The 18,344-nt window shown below is 44.8% G+C and overlaps 1 protein-coding gene across 3 annotated transcripts in view; it reads left to right on the plus strand.

Annotated features, from left to right (window-relative positions):
• Positions 1-780: 780 nt before the first annotated feature.
• Positions 781-18,344, plus strand: part of JADE1 (jade family PHD finger 1) — a 75,195-nt gene continuing 57,631 nt past the window's right edge. Inside the window, exons 1-2 of one of the 3 annotated variants that reach the window (XM_063136211.1) lie at positions 781-899; positions 12,668-12,745. In XM_063136211.1, the coding sequence (XP_062992281.1) occupies positions 12,694-12,745 (52 nt within the window). In that variant the 5' untranslated portion in view covers positions 781-899; positions 12,668-12,693. The other 2 variants (XM_063136212.1, XM_063136213.1) reach the window with 2 other exon arrangements.

The following is an 18,344-nucleotide window of genomic DNA, read 5'->3' on the forward strand; positions in this document are numbered from 1 at the left end:
AACATAATTCTTCACATTGGACAGGCAGAGATCAGCACCATGTGCTTTGATTATTTTGGGGCCTCCCTGGTGTGCTAACTGAGCACCTTCTACAAGGCCCCACACAGATATGCCTTCTTGTGACTGGGTAGGGTACAAATCAACATAATTTACAAAATTTACATTGCTTTCTAAAATAAAGGGGAAGCCAAGACTTCCGTGTATATATAAATAATTATGAAATTATAGGGAAGACTGGGTGTCATCTAGTTCAAAACTAGCCCCCTGCCCCACCCCAGGGCCGTCCCCATCCAAACATTTGAAAAGTATCATCCTATTCATAGTACACCCCAAGCAGAGAAATGATTTCCCCAAGCCTATGATCTGCCTCTTGATTCTCGATTACTACTTTTGTGTCTGTTGTTTTCCTTTCCATATATATATATGGTTTTGTTTTGCAAGGCAATGACGTGTCCTTTAAAAAGCGAGCACGCCATCTGCCCAGGTGCCAGCCAGCCAGCGACAATTTCGGAAGGCGTGAGATCTGTCTTCAAACCCAGCCCCCTTCCTCGGGTGCTGTCCTTGCGTGAAACGATCCTTCCTTTCCAAGAAGGCAGGTCCCTCGACGCAAATCTCCGGAACCGAGGGAGTCTCCTCCCTGCCAGTGTAAATGGAGCATGACATCTTCAGCTAAGCAGGGCGCAAAGAGTTAAAGCAGACAGTTTCCAAGTGCAGTAGTCTCTCTCTCTCTCTCTCTCTCTTTCTCTCCTTGCCTCCGCCTCCCCACCCTGTTTCTCTCTTCTCTCTCTCTCTCCCCCCCCCCCCGCTTCTAGTTTTGGCAGGGGATTAAAGTAGCTCCCCCCTGTGGCAGCAGTGACCCAGAAATGAGTTTGATTCACAGAGTCCTTCCTCCATAACAAGTAAAAACGTCAGTCAGAGTGAGTCTCTCTCTCTCCCTCTCTCTCTCTGTATATGTGTGAGTGTGGTGTGTGCGAAGGGAGCCACAATCTGCTCCCACTCTCCAGTGCTTGTCTGAACTCATGAGGCAGCACAGACCCCTTCGCGCAGAGAAACTCCAGCCTCACTGGCAACCATCACAGCAGCAACAGCAGCAGGTAACTGTGCCCAGGCAGCTCCTTACGCTGTCCTCTCCGCCCGTCGCCGCAGAACGAGCCGCCTTGCACAGCCATATTTGATGTGTGGTGCTTTTTTTTTTTTTTTGGGTTGCTTAGCTTTGGAGTTCTCCAGAAGCAGCTAGAGAGCAATTTAATGCCGAAGGTCGCTGCCTAGTGGAAATAATATAGTACGTCATTAATATGGCGCCAAAAGATTTGCTTCTTGATAGGGAGCAAAAAGGGGGAGGCAGTTGAGTTGCAGCTTTGCTATCCCATAAGCAACTTGTACATTGCTGGGGAGGGACGGGGTGGGGGCAAGGGGGAGGAGAAAAATAGGCGATTATTTTGGAGCTTTTTGAGAGCTGATCCGAATTGGGGGGGGAGGGGAGTTGAGAGCTGGCTGCATTTTATGTTGCTGCAGACTTTGCTTTGGGCAAACCAGGAGCGTTTAAAGGTGAACTAAATGAATGAACCCAGTTGCGGAGTGGGGTTTGGGGGATTGTTGTTTTGTTTTTCCGCCAGCCTTGAAGTGCTATTTTGTGGTGCACCCGTAAGACTTTTGCCATAGTTTTCTTTGTCGGTAAGGTGGGTGGGTGAGGGCGGGCTACCCTAAAGCGCATCCATGCTGGATGATAGATCAGCCCCACTCGGAAAGTGAAAAGCATTGTAACAACTTGGGAGACAGATGGTAATGGCAGAGCGCAGGTCCTTTTTAGAGAGATCTCTAGAAAGGGAAGGGGGAGGGGCGGCCAGGGAACCAGGATCTGTCGCCGTGTCACCCACATGTTCAAAATCCCCGTTGCATTAATTCAAGGGCAGGGTGTGTACGGAGGGAAAGGGGGCAAACAGGCCCCCCCCGCCAATAAAAGGCACCCTTCCCTCCACAAATGAAGGTTCCTCTTCTCGTTCGTACGGAAAGCACTGAACGGTCGGTTGTGTAGAAGAAGTCTTATTTTTCAGGCGTGATCGTGAACTTGATGGAGCGGGGGCATTGTGTATGTGGCTCCAGAGGGGCGGTTGTTTTTTTGTGGGGGGTGGTGTTGGTGGAGGGAGGGGACCTGGTTCCGTAAAAAGAAACAAAACCACGGCCGCCGGTGGAGTCTGAGTGAACGTTCTTCCCCCCTATCGGAGGAGCAAGTTGTAACGACCCTTGGAAAGTGCACGTGTTAGGGAAGTGTGAGCGTATGGATATCATGGAAACAAGGGGTGTGTGGTGTATTAGCGGCGGGGCTTGTTGTTCGACTGCTGTTCTGCTGGGTGGCAGCAGATTCTCTCGGTGCTCAACGCTGCTGCTGCTGGCGTGGATGATTAATGCGGGGAAAGGATGGAATGTGGAATGTTGCCCTGGGATTCGAATCCCTTCAGAACAGCCTCATTTGCTACATGCGTTGGCTCCCCCTCCCCGGCCTGGAGGCGGGGCTTTCTGCTGGGCTGCGTTTGGAGGCTACGAAGCCCGGGCAAGCAGGCGGGCAGGCAGGTGCACGGCGCCAGCAAAGGGCGCCCGAACTTCTCCATTCTTTCAGCGCAACCTTTCCCCTCCCGCCTCCCTTTGCACCGGGAAGCTTCAATATATGCACGGTTGCTGTGCAGCCGCAAGCACTCGCAGTGCAAACTTTTTAAAGCGCTCTTCCACCGGGGGAGGTCAGGATCTCTGCCCCCAATTCCCTTCTGTAGCAATAGCCGCATGGAGATGCCAGTTTGTCTTTTGAGGAGAGCGGTGGCGGCTTTCCGCTGCGCCCCCCTCCCCCACCGCGGGCAAAAACTGAGGGTGGGTGAGCCCGTTATGTAATAAATAGTTCATACGAGGAACGTCGGAAGGTGCGCTCGGGTGTACCGGAGGTGGCCGTTTAAAAATCCCATCGGTGTTCTTAACGCAGATAAAATAATAGGAGAAGGGGAGGAGGTGGCAAAGTATACACACCCGGTGCTTGCAGGGGCGGAAGTAAGGATAGGATCGGTGTGTGTGTGTGGGGGGGGGAATGTGTAGATCTGTTCCCCATCTCCGCATCAAGGCAATTTTTTTTGGGAAAAATGGGTGTAGGTGGTGGTGTTTTGAAATAACCGCATCATTGCCACCTAACGGTCCGTGCTCTGTTCCCCCGCCTCCAGCAGCAGGAGGGGGAGGAGAATCTAGCCGAGGAGATCAAGCCCCCGTGCCGAAATTGAGACAAAGCCGCCACAACGCTGCTTTCCTGCTTGCCCATCTCCTTAGGTTTTGTCACTTCCCATCTTCAATCTTTGCAAGATGCTGTAGGAGCCTGTTCGTCTCTCCCCCCCACCCCTTCCTCTCGTGCACCCTTTGTGGTAGGGATTGGCTCCGTTTGTGTGTGTGTGTGTGTGTTCCCCTCTTCTCTCCCGCGGGTGGGGGCCAGAGGGCGTTTGTTTGTTTGCAACCGCCTGCTGGATGGTTTCCTGTGACAAGAGGTGATACAGTTTCCAGAACTGTCGAGGAGTGGGAGGAGAGAGGCGGACGGGCGGGGCGGTGGGTTGGGGAGGAGGGCCAGCAGCTCCTCCAAGGCTCGCGGGTGCTGCTCAATCCTCCTTCCCTCCCCAGACATTACAACATGGAGATCAGGGGGGAGGGAAGCAGGCGATGAGGAAGGCAGGCTGCATGGCTCGCTCGCTCGCTTCGAGCGACGAGAGGTGGATTTGGGAGAGAGCGAGAGGGAGCTGCGCCGGGAGCACCAAGTTTGATTTGCAGCCGGGGCTGAGCGGATTGGTGAAGCCGGGAGGAGGGGGCGGAGCGGAAGGAGCGAGGCTGGAGGATGCGACGCGGAAGGCTGGTCAGTTTCAAATGGAGAGGCGAGCAGCGGCGGTGCGGCTCGGATTGGGCTGGTGCACGGGAAGGTGCCATCCTCGCCCCCCCCCCCAGGCTTAGGTCTTTGGCCGCCCTCTGACTTCCGATCGGGGGTGGGGGAGAGATGTTATTCTTCTAGCATTATCCCCCCCACCCGCACCCCCCGAATCGCGGTCGTGTCTGCTGCCTTTTGGAGCTTGCAATCCCCGGGTGATTAGATTGCAAAAGCGGTCGACAACTGACTGCTGCCTTGTCTGGATTAGGAAAACCGGTGGGCGTATTCAGGAGACCAGGACTGCCGAACACCTGAGCAGCTGTTGCCGTCGCAGACCACGGTGCTGAAGACAGGAACGGATGATCCAGGGGAAACGAACAGGCTTTTTAAACCCCGCGACGGGATAACCCCCTCATCGTGGGGGAAAGGAAGCTAAACACACAGCTTGAAAGCCAATCGCCTTCCTTTCTCGAATGGGAACTTTCCAACTCAATCAGGGCTAGAGGCCTGATGGAAATAAATCATTTTAAGGAAATAAATCATGGGAACAAATAGACCATATTTAAAAAGATAGCCATCTAGGATTTCTTGGAATTTTCATGACAGGCTAATATTTTTAAAAACATCTGCTAGGACCTCAGCGGGGGGGGGGGAAGGAAAGGGGAGACTGTATTCACAGGTTGTTTACTCTGATGTATTGCCACTGAAATGGGTATCTGCAGAGCAGAGTAAGGAACGGTCCATGAATAATCTTAGGATGCATACTCAGTATCTCTTGTCAGGGGTGATTTAACCTCCATAACTCTTTAACCAACTGAATATACTCAAAAGTAGAGTAGTTAAAGGGTCAGATTCCCCTCCACCTCTACCCTTTCAGAGTGCGATTTTGGATGAAGTTAGGATTTAAGGCTGTGGATATATAACCATTAGTTGGTATAGACTGATCAGCAGGATTAAAGGGTGTGATCTTGAGTGTGTGACTCTCTTTATCTATCCGTAGCTTTCTCACCACCAATATTAACAAGTTTAAATACAGTTTGTATAATCCCTAGGAATGGGCAGCTTTCTGTTGAATTTTTGGATTTATTTCCATCACCTAAAGGGATACCATCTTGATACACAATAAATACAACTTTGAATGAAATAGATTGGTTGTCACAATAGAAACCATTACCACGATCTGCAACAGAATCATCGCTGCTGGAGTCTGTTTGGCTTAGTGCTCATAGATGTGTACTGGAATGTGTGGCCTGTTATGGTAATACAATTATAATAAAATCTGTCTGTACTTTCCCCATGGCCTAACTGCAGTTTGACTTCACTCCTTTTGAAAATACCCACTATTTAAGAGAGAGTGGGCATTTTCAAAAGGAGTGAAGTCAAACAGTTGTAGGTCTGCTCTCCATTTAAAGTAGTTTTATATACTAAAATATGTCCTTTTTCAAGAAGATCTACTCCGTGGGATATTACACTGCACAGCAAGAGGTGTGCTTTTTAGTGACAGGATTTTTCCTCCAGCTGCAGATTCCAGTCCAGCTCTTCTGAGTTATTAACACATATGGTTTAAAATAAAATAAAAAACCCTCTCCCTCACAGCTGCAGATTTCCCTTCCAGCTTCTCTGGTTTCATTCCCAGAGTACAGAACTATTACATAGCAAAATTCAGCACCCTCTCAGTGTTTGTTGCTGCTACATCATGTTGCTATTTCCTACTAAAATGGATTCAGGTGACAGCTCCCTCCATGCGTAAGACACCAAATAAATCTGATGGGTAAGAGGTAGATTAAGCTAGACATACGTGGTCCAGTTCTTCGCTGCTAGAATTTTTGACAGGTTCTAAAACTGAAGTAAGTTGATTGTCCCCTTCATGATGGTTTAGGCTGCAATCCTATGCATGTTTGGAGAAAAAAAAAGACTACGACCTCCAGCATGCCCCAGCTAGCATGCTGGGAGTTGTAGTCCTTTTTCTGTCTAAACATGCATCAGATGGCACTCTTAAATAGGTGCAGAATAATGCTCAGTTAGCTTTTTAATAGATACATATTCTACACTGGTGCAAAATTGGAAAAGATCTACTGAGGTCAAGTGGGTATAACTGAAGGGCACTTGTGTGTACATTACTCAGTGGTTTTAGGTGTGTAACAGCTCAAAAGTAGATGATGCACTTCTTACCACATATATCAAAATGTTTGAAATGATCTCTAGCATAGATGTGCTAATTAAGTCTTGATATAGCTGATATTTCTTCAGTTCATGGGCTATTTTGGAGAAAAGCTAATATCTCAGTCTTACTTCAGGGTATACATTTGCATTCTCCCTGTGCTGTCTCTGTAGTGGTCCTGTGTGGTTTATTATAGAGGCACCCGTTAACACCGTTATAGTTAATGATCTGTCAGAACTGGAATTATAAATCCTGTTTACCCAGGGGTTTATGGAAGTCATTAAAAGTACTCGGGAAGGAAACACAGGTTGTAAAAGCTTTGACCTGGGGATGCACATTTAATGTCCATATAAAAATCTGTTTCTCTTCAGCCATTAAAATAATAATGGTAGCCACTTTCAACACATGCTGCTGTTTAACCTATATCAGGCTATGCTAGTGTGTAGCAATATTGCCTGTATATTCATATCCTGAGGAAGGGAAAAAGATTGGATTTATTTTTATTTTGGGGTAGGTATAATTTTACATGGCAATCCCTACATTTCTGTTTAGTGGAGACTAGGTAGCCCCTACCAAATGAAAAAAAATGGAAAGAAGCTTTGGAGATGCCAGGTATTGAACCTGGGACATTTTGCATGCAAAGCTTTTGTTCTTTCACTGACCTATAGTTCCTCCCTTTTGTTCTATGATGTACAGTACTTACATCTCAGTCTCTGTCAGGAGGCAAATACCCCCACTTCACTAATTGCAGCATGTCCTAGGACAGTAATGATTGTCTGAAAAAGATTGTGCTCCCCTGAAAACACACTTAGAATAACCATATCCTTTCAGAAAATTGGCCATGAATACCCTTCTCTGTACCTTACTTTTTTAAACAGTTGGTTTGTTGCAAAAAAGACACTGACCCTGTTGAGACCATAGTTATGTAGCCACCATGGTTAGGAATGGTTCACACGACATGCTAAGTCCTTCTGTATTTGGGTATAGATAACCAGCTTAAATACAGAGGTACACTATTTTGGTTGTGATCCCGTAGCCCCAAGGCATATGGGGAACATGGGCCCCGTGCAGCTTGCTGTAGTTCCTGAGAATCAATATCCAGGAGTCTCTGCTTAATGATCCTTTTGGCGCTATCCAGGTCCAGGGATAACAGATGGTCTTGGGAGAGCCCTATGGTGGTGAGTTTTAACTGAACTGCTTTCACCCATGGAGATTTATAAGAGTCCGTCCAGACCATGGAGGTGAGCGAATTAGGAACAGGGCTTAAATTGCAACGCAGCCAGAAATAGAGTGTATGTATCCACCCTATACATTTTAGGGTACTCAACCCAACTTCAAGATTTAAGACTGCACTAGCAACACATCTTGGGACTCCAAATATTAGCCTTAGAAAGGAAGATTGGACACCTTCCAGTGAGTTCTTATAAAGAGAAAGCCATATCGGGGCACCAAATAGAAATTGGGACACCACTTTTGCTTTATAGACCTGAGTGGCGGCTGGAATGTATTGCCCACCCCTGGAGAAAAAAAAACGAGAAAGCATTTTCCCTAGCAAGGCTTAATGCTATGCCTTCTAGGGTAATGGAGGGCAGATTTGGGAAAGTCCCACTATCAGATAGATGCTGCCCCTGTAACAACGAGGAGGTGGAATCTATCTCCCACGTATTATTCAACTGCAGCTTCTATCAGGAGGCAAGAAAAGCCCTTATCCACCCTTTCACGCAAAGATTACCTGGACGATCGTCCGTGACCCTTATGTCGGTCCTTTTACAGGGTCAAGATAAGCATACCACTGAACAAGTTGCTAAATTTCTTAATCATGCAATCCTTACTAGATCTGTTATGGTGGCAGGACTTTCTTTTGCTTCTAGCACAGAATTTTAAGGAGGCTCATGTAATCATAATTTGTTTTAATTTCATGTATTTTAAATATTTACTATGTATTTTATATGTTTTATTGGTCTGTTGACTGTAATAAAAGGAATTGACATGCTAAGTCATAATGTTTGGCTCCAAATGCTTAGCCACTGTGGTTTATCGTATTGTCTAAGCAGGGTCATTATGGGTTAGTGTTTTGTGTGAACCATTCTTAACCATGGTGGGTACATAATCGTGTTTTAAACATGCCCACTAACCATTTGCTGCAAAAGGCTTAGTGGCCTAACCATGGCTTAGCATGCTGTCTGAACAGGCCCATCACCTTTCTCATTGCTACTATTTAGGAATGCAATGTAAGAGGCATCTGGAAAATGCCTGAGAGCCAGAGTGACTGCAACTTGATTTGAGAGTTTAGGACTGGGTGTTGAACATCAAGCCTGTGGGCCAAACCTGGTGTCTCAATTTAGCTGTCTGGTGTTACCTAGGTGGCCCCACTCCCTTTCCCCCTACCACTGGTTGTTTGGTCTTTTGTGCAGTCCCCTTCCCCTGTTGTAAAGGTTGAAATGCCTTTTCTAAAGCCCAGTTACTTTTGGTTCCACCACTTTTGTCTTTGGCCCCATCCACCACCAGAATGCAGCCTCTGAGGGAGCATTTTTGAAACTGAATTTGGCCCTTGGTCTAAGCAGTTCTCTGAAAGTCATTCTTATCTACCTGATTTATTGACACCCACAAATTCTAATAGTTTTGCTTGGTAAAATCCTCGCTGATTTATCCCTCACGAATAATGGGGGGGGGGGAAGAATCCTGTGCCCCCGTACCCATCTGCCTAGCCCCTCCCACTTCTACCAATACACATGCGGAACTGCAGTAACAGGGCACACGTGCTTCCACAATGGCACTCCTGTCATTGTGGGAAACTTGATTCGCGTGCGTCCCATGAATGCCGATCGTGGAAGTAGGAAAAGTCGTAACCACCCTTCCTCCATTGCGAAAGGGCTGTAGGTGTAGAAAGGGCCTAATATAGAGAGCAATCTTTTACATGCCTACTAAGAGTCATTCAGATGAGCTTACTCCCAGGTGTATATAGGTTTTCAGGCTTAGTTAGATAGCAGACTTATTTTTAAATTCTTTAAAATTAAAATGCTTTAAATTTGGCAATCCTGAGGACAAGTGGAACACCAGGGAAGGAACTGAAATAGTATTTCTTAATATGCCTTATGTGATCGTGAAAGGTACAGATATGAGCCTGGCAATTTTAACAATTGACATCTATAATAATGTGGAGATGTTATTACGAGTGATATCATTTGATCACTTGTTTAGTTTGTAAATTAACTAACATGCATATCCGAATTGATATTGTCTCCAAGTCATGATTAATGGCTCAGCAAAAGCACCCAAAATTCTTGAAGAGTGTATTATCAAATCTGAAGTAATACTTCACATTTCTACAATGTCTGACATTTTCAGAGTGCTGTGTGGGAGCTAAACTATATACTCAGAAATACTGTGTGGTGTATAGCCTTAGCATTGCACCACTTCATGCTAACTTTCTATAGGTAGAGGAGGTTTTAAAAAAAAAACACAAGAGGGACTTGACATTTAGTGGTCTGCTTATTCATACCCACCTCCTTTGCGAATGACATTTTTGATAATTTTTGTCTTTTTCTCGTTAGCATCTAATCCTTTGGAAACAAAACAATAGTGCTAACTTAGCTGTAGATTTAAGGTACAAAGTTAACAATGTCAAACTCGCAAGCAAAGAAATTTATAATGGGAAACTGTCATCAGTGATCCATGGCAAACCTTGCGACCATGGTAGGGCAATGCATTTCTAAAACCTGACCTTTAAACAGAAATCATTCTATAGATATCTCAGGCAGGTATAACAGGTTGCAGGAATAACACAGTGCTTTACTTGATTGAAACTAAAACCATTAAGGCTAATATGGGATGTGTTTGCACATGTGCAATGGATGATAAAGAAGGAAGGAGTTTTTGGGCTTGCATTTAGGAAGTTGCCTTACACCAAGTCAGACCATTGGTTTGCTTAACCCAGGATTGTCTTCACTGACTGGCAGCAACTTTTCAGGATTTCAGAGAAGAGTGTTTTCCAGTCCTACCCAGAGATGCCAGGGAAAGAACCTGGAACCTTTTGGAAATGCTCTCTGCCATTGAGTTATAGCCTTTGAATATCACAGGTTGGGTAAGGCATTGTTTAGATTTATTTGATGATTTTAATTTTTGTAAACCTCCCAGAGAGCTTCGGCTATTGGGCAATAAATAAATAAATAAATAGATTTTTATACAATTTTTATACAAGTCTTTTGGGAATGTTACTTGTCATTTGCCATGCCTCCCGTGGCAGCCATTTTGTAGTGGTGCCAAGGACAGTTTCTCAAATTGTCCGATGTGTCCATGGCCCAAAAAAGTTGCATACCCCAGTGCATGCATTTTATGTGTGTGTTGGAATATTATTCATCCTGCGTCTGTCTTACTTTTGTATCTAAGCCTGTTTCTCTTTTTTCAACTAATTTATTACATGCAGGCATATTTTCTATATGTCACTTGGCTGTGTATCTGTTTTGTACAAGCCAGTGGAGCACCTTATTAGAAGTTGCCACTTGTATGAGAATCTAATGAGTTCAGTGTCTGTGCACCAAACTAGAAGCAAATCATCTTGGCAGCTGATTCTTGAAACTGCACCTGGAAGGCATGCCTTGGGATTTTGCTGCTAATAGCTTGGCCAACCCTCATTGTCACTGGGACTCAAACATGGCAAACTAAGCCTCATGAGATTTGATGCATGTCCTAGAGTACTTGTCACTTTAATTCACGCCAAACATGCTTTGCTTCACTTGCTGTGTCACGTTGTTTCCGCTTTCTTAGCTCTCTTTTTTTCTTCCTGGCCTTCGAGCTGTTGGATCTTCACTGGCGATTCTTATTTTGTAACCAAGAGTAATGCTGTGCAGCATCAGTTCTGCCAGAGGGACCTGTTAGGATGAACAGTTTTTCACCTCAAAGGGCTTAGTCTCATAGACATTTTGAGCGTGCTGATGTCAGCACACATTGGACAGATTTAGTGGATTTTTGTCATTTAAACTACCCTTACGAATGCTTCGGCGCAGGCCCAGTTTGAGACTTGTCACAATCTGATTCTATTAGCTTTTCAACTGTCTTTTAGAAAATGATAAGTCTAAGGCCAGGCCACTAAGCCAACATAGATTCTGATGTTCTCAGCAATTGTCAAGAAGAAGTTGCTAAAGTGCCCTCATCAAACTTACTGATAACCAAATATTTATAAAATGGGTATGCAGAGAGCTATTCTCACCCCAGGCAACTTAGACAGAATTTTAGCAATCACCATTCCTAGTGCTGAAGGTCTGTTCATAGATAGGACATTCTACCAAGTGTGTTGAAAATAGCCATATTCTAGATGTTGAAATGAGAAATTGATAACAAAACTTTTCTCACTGCAGGGTTGTGTCCTTGTGTGCTTTTTTCCTTCTTTTGTAAATTGACCATGCTTTGGTCTTACAAATCTCTATCTGTCTCCTTCTTGGCTATTTCATGTGAAGATTGGTACCTGGAATTCCTAGCAGCTGTCAGAATAAGATACAAAGTGTGGCTGTAAGATAATATGTATGCGGACGTGATTTTGCCACTCGTCTTGATTGCTTCTGACATTTTAACAAATCCTGAATTACAATGACCAAAGGATTTAGGAACAGGTTAGAATGTTAGACTGGGAGTCAGGAGATCTGGGTTCCAGTCTCCACTCGAACCCAGATAGCTCACTGGGTGACTTTGGGCCAATCACAGACTTTCAGCACAACCTACCTCACAAGGTTGTTGTTGTGAGGATAAAATGGAGAGGAGGAGCATTATGTACATCACCTTGGGTATCTTGGAGGAAAAAGGTGGGATATAAATGCAATAAATTAAATACTACTAATGAGGAATATTTTGCTATCTTTTGGTGTGTTTTTAAATCTCAAAAGGTGTTCGTTACTGTTCAGGAGCTTGTAGCTCCATTTGTTACCAGATTTTTTTTTTTAAAGTAAATTCAATTTGTAATAATTGTATGAATACACTGTACTTTTAATATACCAAATGTGATATTTTTATGCCAGACCAACTTGTGAATAATTACATTTTATGTTCCTAAAGTAACAAAGTGACTTTCAATTGGTAAAAAATGCTAATATTGCATTTTTTTTCCAATTTCCCCCCAAACTTCTGTTTTCCCTTGGGGGGGGGGATACTGGGGAAAAAACCCTGGTTTTTTCCATGGCTTCAAAATTTCAAGAAATTTTACATCTCTAGATATGTAATATGAACTTAATTGTTCTTTGTTGTTCTGATACCTCCCACAGCCGTAACCCTTTTCAGAATCATGTTGGACAATATAAATATTTACAGGCAGCATAGAGGCAAAATTCTGGCGCTGTTGCAGTTGCTTTAAAATGGCTAATATCACAGGCATACAAGAAATCTGTGTACCACAACTTTGGGATGTACGTGGCTTGAGGATGCAGTCAATTATCCTCAGATCTCCTTTGTGTCCACCCTAAGTGTCCACCCTAAGTTCCCAATGAAACATCTCCAGGATATTTATTGCTTATATTCATTCTACTTAATGCCACTTGCTTTCATTTGTGAATGCTTGGTCCTGGAATGATCTTTGATACAGAATTCGATGGCTGTTGTTGTGGGTTAACTTCTGTTGTATCGCTTCACAGGCTGCCTGCTGTTCCCCTGGAAGATCATGAAACGAGGTCGACTTCCCAGCAGCAGTGAGGATTCTGACGGCAATGGCAGTAAGTGCTCCTTTTTGTTGTGCTTGGATCACACCAGGATTTTGAGTTTGTTGAAAACACAGTTTTTAATGTGGCACTTTAAATAACAAAGGTGTTTTGCATATCAGCTGGGTAGAGTGTTAATATGAAAAGGCTTTGTTAAAATGAAACAGATTTCAATAGATGAACAACAGTAAGGCATCCCAAGGCTTTACTACTGATTACACAGCATGGAATAATGCAACCTTACTTTAAAACAGCAAAAAGAGTAACGCTGTAGTTTGGTACAAAGTGTTAAAAAAAAGGGAATATAGCATCCATTACAAATGTTGTCAAATCTTCAGTTTGTAATAAAGAGATCGAAGTGTGATTTGAGGCTGCTTGTTAAGCTAATTTCACCACTATTGGATGCATACCACAGATGGAAGTTCATAAAACTCCTGTTTTTATATGAACCCTTTATGTGTAAAGCAAACCCTTAACACATAGGTAAAATGACCTAGTGTTTTTTTGTTTGGGTACTACTATTACTACTGTGGAGTACTAACATTCAATAGAAAGTGTGTGATTTAAGACGCTATTTCCTAAATGTGTAAGAGCTTTTGTGGATGGCTCACAAAAGTGGTCATGCTGAGATCATGACACAAAGGTTTTTTTGAAACAGTGGCTTTTGCCTCAAATGGTGGGAAGGAATGAGAGCTTTCAAAGACAACATTTCCTGCTGAATATTTCTTAATTGGGGACTCGTTTATTTAAAGTACTAACGTGCATACCCCAGCCCAGTTTCTGTTCAAACTGAAGTGCTGCAGTTTACTGTCACATGAGATATAAAAAGTAATAGATAGTTCTGGGTTTTTGGATTTGCCATGTTTGCAAAACGGGAGTATAGATTGGGTGTCCATAGACAGGGATCGTTTTCTTCCCCCCCCCCCTGTGTTCAGCTTTTAGGATATGTTTGGTTCTTTTCCAAAACCACACGTCTCTTAATACTTCATTTAATGTTTGTAAGTGTATGTGATTTCTTCAACTACTTTAAATGGGTATTGGCAATATTATAGGAAGGGTTGACAGTTAAGGTGGATGTGTATGACTGTTGATTTTTGATTGTAACTATTGCAAGATTGGTCATATAAAGCTTCTGTTTACACACTGACTCCTCCAGGAGAAGTCTTCACGAGAATGTGTGAGCAATATCAGTTGTAGTAAGTTTTGCCTGGGGTGAGCTTAGCACCAAGAGAAATGAGCCTGAATCCATCCAGAGAGACTCATTTTCATTTCTGTGCAAAACCCCACATCTTGTATAGCAGAATTTGTTTTAGAGTCACCGCAAAGTCTGATTACTAACAAGGCAGACACTTAAGACCTTAGGAGGCTTTTCATGGCACCTGGTTTGAGGACTTGTTCACATAATCAAGATGGCATGATGAGAATCTGGTGTTCTGCAGGTATTGAAATGATCAATATTAAATTGCAAGTGCTTGCTCAAGCTCTTCTGGCAGCTTTGCAATGATATGGTAACCACTGGATATGTTGTAAGTGGAACCTAAGAACATAAGAAGTTGCCTTACACTGAGTCAGACCACTGGATCATCTAGCCCAGTATTATTGACACTGACAGGCAGCAGCTTTCCAGGGTTTCAGACAGTTTTTTCCTTATTTATTATTCATTCAATTTATTTATTAAATTTATATACCACCCCATAGCCGAAGCTCTCTGGGCGGTTTACAAAAGTTAAAAACAGTGGCCATTTAAAAAAAAGCATACAAAATTTAAAACCATCAAAAATATATAAAAACAACAGAATAAAACAGTATCCATTTTAAACAACAACAGTTTTGGGGGCTGTGAAGGATAGGGGTGCAAAGTTGTGCCTCTAAGCTGTTGCTATGTGATTATGAAATCTGCCCTCTTTGTATGCTTTTACTGTTCAAATCTGCTGTGCCAGGCTTGGGTGGGGAGGAAGAGGGCTGGTGGCTGCCGGCCAAGGTCATCCCTGCCTTGAGCCAATCTGCCTCCCACTAGCACCTGGAGATTATCAGGGCGGTGGAAAAACAAATGAGATTGAGCTGTGGGAAAAAGAGGTGGGCCTAGCCCCTGTGGGAAGGGGTAGGCAAAAGCCCGGGAAGGTTAGTGAGGGTTATGGGGCAGGGGGTCCAACAAAGAGATAAAAAGCCCCATGAAGAAGACCCTGCATCTTCCTTGGTGGTGCGTGCGTATGTCAACTGGGAAGATCAGGTCCGAGGCAACCAGGAGGGGGTTGCCCGGAGTTAGAAAGGTTTTTTATGTTTTAACGTGTGTGGGTATTCTGGAGAAGGCCAGCCGTTGCTTCGGCTGGGTGTGGAGACATATGATTGTTTATTGGGGTAATGGCTAATTGCTAGAGCTTTTCCTCACCTTCTTTCCTCACTTCCCTTTTCCTCATCTCCCTTCCCCTTTTCCCCCTTTCCTTTTTTAAGAGGCTTTTACTGACCAAGGCCTTACGTGTTAATTTTAGTGAGTACAATAAATTTGCTTTGGTCCCTAAATGTGTGTCTGTGTGTTATTCCCTGAACATCTGGCTCATCCCGGTTGTGGACAAGGCTAGGGAGGTGGGTTGCCTGGGAGTTCAGGACATTTGGTCCAGGAGCCTGCCTTGCAGAGTTGTCAGGTGGACCCTGACATCCATTACAGGGTCCATTAAAAAACAAACAAACTTAGCATATGTTGTTAAATGCTGTTAAATGCCTGGGAGAAGAGAAAGGTCTTGGCCTGGCACCGAAAAGATAACAATGTTGGCGCCAGGCGAGCCTCATCGGGGAGATCATTCCACAGTTGCGGGGGGCACCACTGAAAAGGCCCTCTCCCTTGTTGCCATCCTCTGAGCTTCCCTCAAAGTAGGCACTCGGAGGAGGACCTTAGATGTTGAGCACAGTGTACGGGTAGGTTCATGTTGGGAGGTATTGTGGTCCCAAGCCATGTAAGGCTTTATAGGTTAAAACCAGCACCTTGAATTGGGCTTGGAAACATATAGTCAGCCCATGCAAGCGGGCCAGAATCGGTTTTATATGTTTGAACCTTCTGGTTCCAGTTATCAATCTGGCCGTTGCATTTTGCACAAGCTGCAGCTTCCGAACCATCTTCAAAGGCTGCCCCATGTAGCAGGCATTGCAGTAATCTAATTTGGAGGTTACCAGAGCATTGACGATTGAAGCTAGGTTATCCCTGTCCAGATAGGGGCGTAGCTGGGCCACCAAACAGAGTTGGTAGAAGGCACTCCATGCCATCGAGGCCACCTGGGCCTCAAGTGACAGAGATGGTTCTAGGAGAACCCCCAAGCAACGAACATGCTCCTTGAGGGGGAGTGTAACCCCATCCAGAACAAGTTGAACACCCACCATCCGGCCAGAAGAACCACTCACCAGCAGCATCTCAGTCTTGTCTGGATTGAGTTTAAGTTTATTAGCCCTCATCCAGTCCATTGTCGCAGCCACAGCCTCACCTGATGAAGATGAAAAGGAGAAGTAGAGCTGCGTGTCATCAGCATACTGATGACAACGCACTCCAAATCTCCAGATGACTTCACCCAACGATTTCATGTACATGTTAAACAGCGTGGGGGACAAGACTGACCCCTGCGGAACCCCATACTGGAGAATCCATGGGACTGAGTAATGTTCCCCAAGCACCACCTTCTGGAGCTGACCAGCCAAGTAGGAGTGGAACCACGGCAATGCAGTACTTCCCACTCCCAACTCAGCCAGACGTTCCAGAAGGATACCATGGTCGATGGTATCGAAAGCTGCTGAGAGATCAAGGAGAATCAACAGAGTCACACTCCCCCTGTCTTTCTCCCGACATAGGTCATTATACAGGGCGACCAAGGCTGTTTCCGTGCCAAAACCAGGCCTGAAACCCGACTGAAATGGATCCAGATAATCAGTCTCATCCAAGAGTGTCTGGAGCTGGCCCGCAACCACCCGCTCAAGGACCTTGCCCAGGAATGGAACATTTGCCTGGAGATGCTGGGGATCGAACCTGAGGCCTTTCGCATGCAAAGAATGTGCTGTACCACTGAACCACGTCCCAGTTATGGCTTTTGGTGAAGCAATAACATGACTGTATCATTGGCTGCCCAGTTCTGCCCAGTTCTCCTAGGTGCTAATGGCGTGACTGGAGGAATCTGTGCACTTTCTGGAGGTCTGAAAAACACGCTCCACCCACCCCACCCCCATCAGTGCCTAAAAGGGCCTCTTAATACTTCAGGTCCTGATGGAGAAGTTTTTTCCCCCTGATGGGCGCAGGGGAGGAGAAGGGTTTTTCCCTTCCACTCTAATGTGCAAAGTCTGGGGAAATTGCACATCCCCCCCCCCCCCCAGTCTGACAGGACCAGTGCTGCAAGGGACCATTGGTGTGAAAATCTGCTGGGCACATTCTGTTGGGCGAGCTCTCAGGCCCTGGATTTTTCAACCCATCCGTACTCTCTCCCTTCTGGACACTTAGTCTAGTATAGTTTGGTAAGACACATATAAGAAAGGCACTGGCCAGCAGCTTTGTCAACAGCCTCCTTCAGTGCCATTTTTGATGGCAATGAAATAAAGTTATATATTTATTTATTTCTGTGCATATATAGAATATAAATTGTAATGTAAAATATAAATTACATTTATTTATTTATTCACTCATTATTTTATTTATTAAGAATACTTATATACCGCTGAATATAAAAAGTCTCTAAGCAGTTGACATATTAATAATAACAATAATTGTGCACAGAAAAGAAAGCCCTACTGATTGCTCAGAGCACTTCCTCACTCGGGTGCCTGGCGCACTGAGTGAATGTTTTGGCACCAGTAAGCCCAACCTCTAGAGATCCAGTTGCCAGATCTCTCCTTGTCACTCCTTAAAATGACTGGTGCTGCTTCCTGCAGTCAGTCAGAGCTGGAAGAGCCCTTACATTAAAACTCACCAGTAACAAATGGCATGGTAGAGCCATAAGTCCTCTTACAGGTTCCGGTTCCATATCAGTCTAAAATCTCTAAAGGGCACAGTGTGGATCCATCTGAACCTCTGGCTTAGGAGCCTAAGGGAAGAAAAGTCTGCTGGGGGTGGGAATCAAACTGGTCTAATGTCCCTGGAGCTGTGGTGGGTCCTTGAGGAAAAGCTCCTTGAGTTTCTCTCTTGGATCCCATGCTAGCCTTCGGGCCGCATGTGGCCCCTTTAACAAAAAAAAAAAAAAAAAGGCTGATGCTTCAGGGCTTCCGCAGTCCCGTTAATGTTAGCGCGCCGTCGCCTCGCCTCCCTGACGGCTTATCCCGGCAGGTCTAGCAAGGCCCTAGCTCTCTATGCAGTTAACATCTGTTTAAAAAAATCTGCCTTCTGACATCAGAGGGTACGAAACCTGTGTTCTTTGGTTTAGAAACAGAAAGGCATGAATACTGTGAATTAGTGGTAGCAGTGGCGTTTTGAAAAATGTCCAAATTACATATTCTCTACATCCATCTACATTACATTACATATTCATCTACATCCGTTCAGTTTAATGAATGGATGTAGAAGATGCCATTTAAGGGCAAGGGATGGAAGATGCCATTTAAGGGCAACTTGTTTTGGAACCCTCCTGGATCCTAAGTCAGGGGAGAA

The sequence above is a fragment of the Elgaria multicarinata genome, chromosome 10 (assembly GCF_023053635.1).
Source record: "Elgaria multicarinata webbii isolate HBS135686 ecotype San Diego chromosome 10, rElgMul1.1.pri, whole genome shotgun sequence".
In the NCBI taxonomy this organism is placed as follows: Eukaryota; Metazoa; Chordata; class Lepidosauria; order Squamata; family Anguidae; genus Elgaria; species Elgaria multicarinata.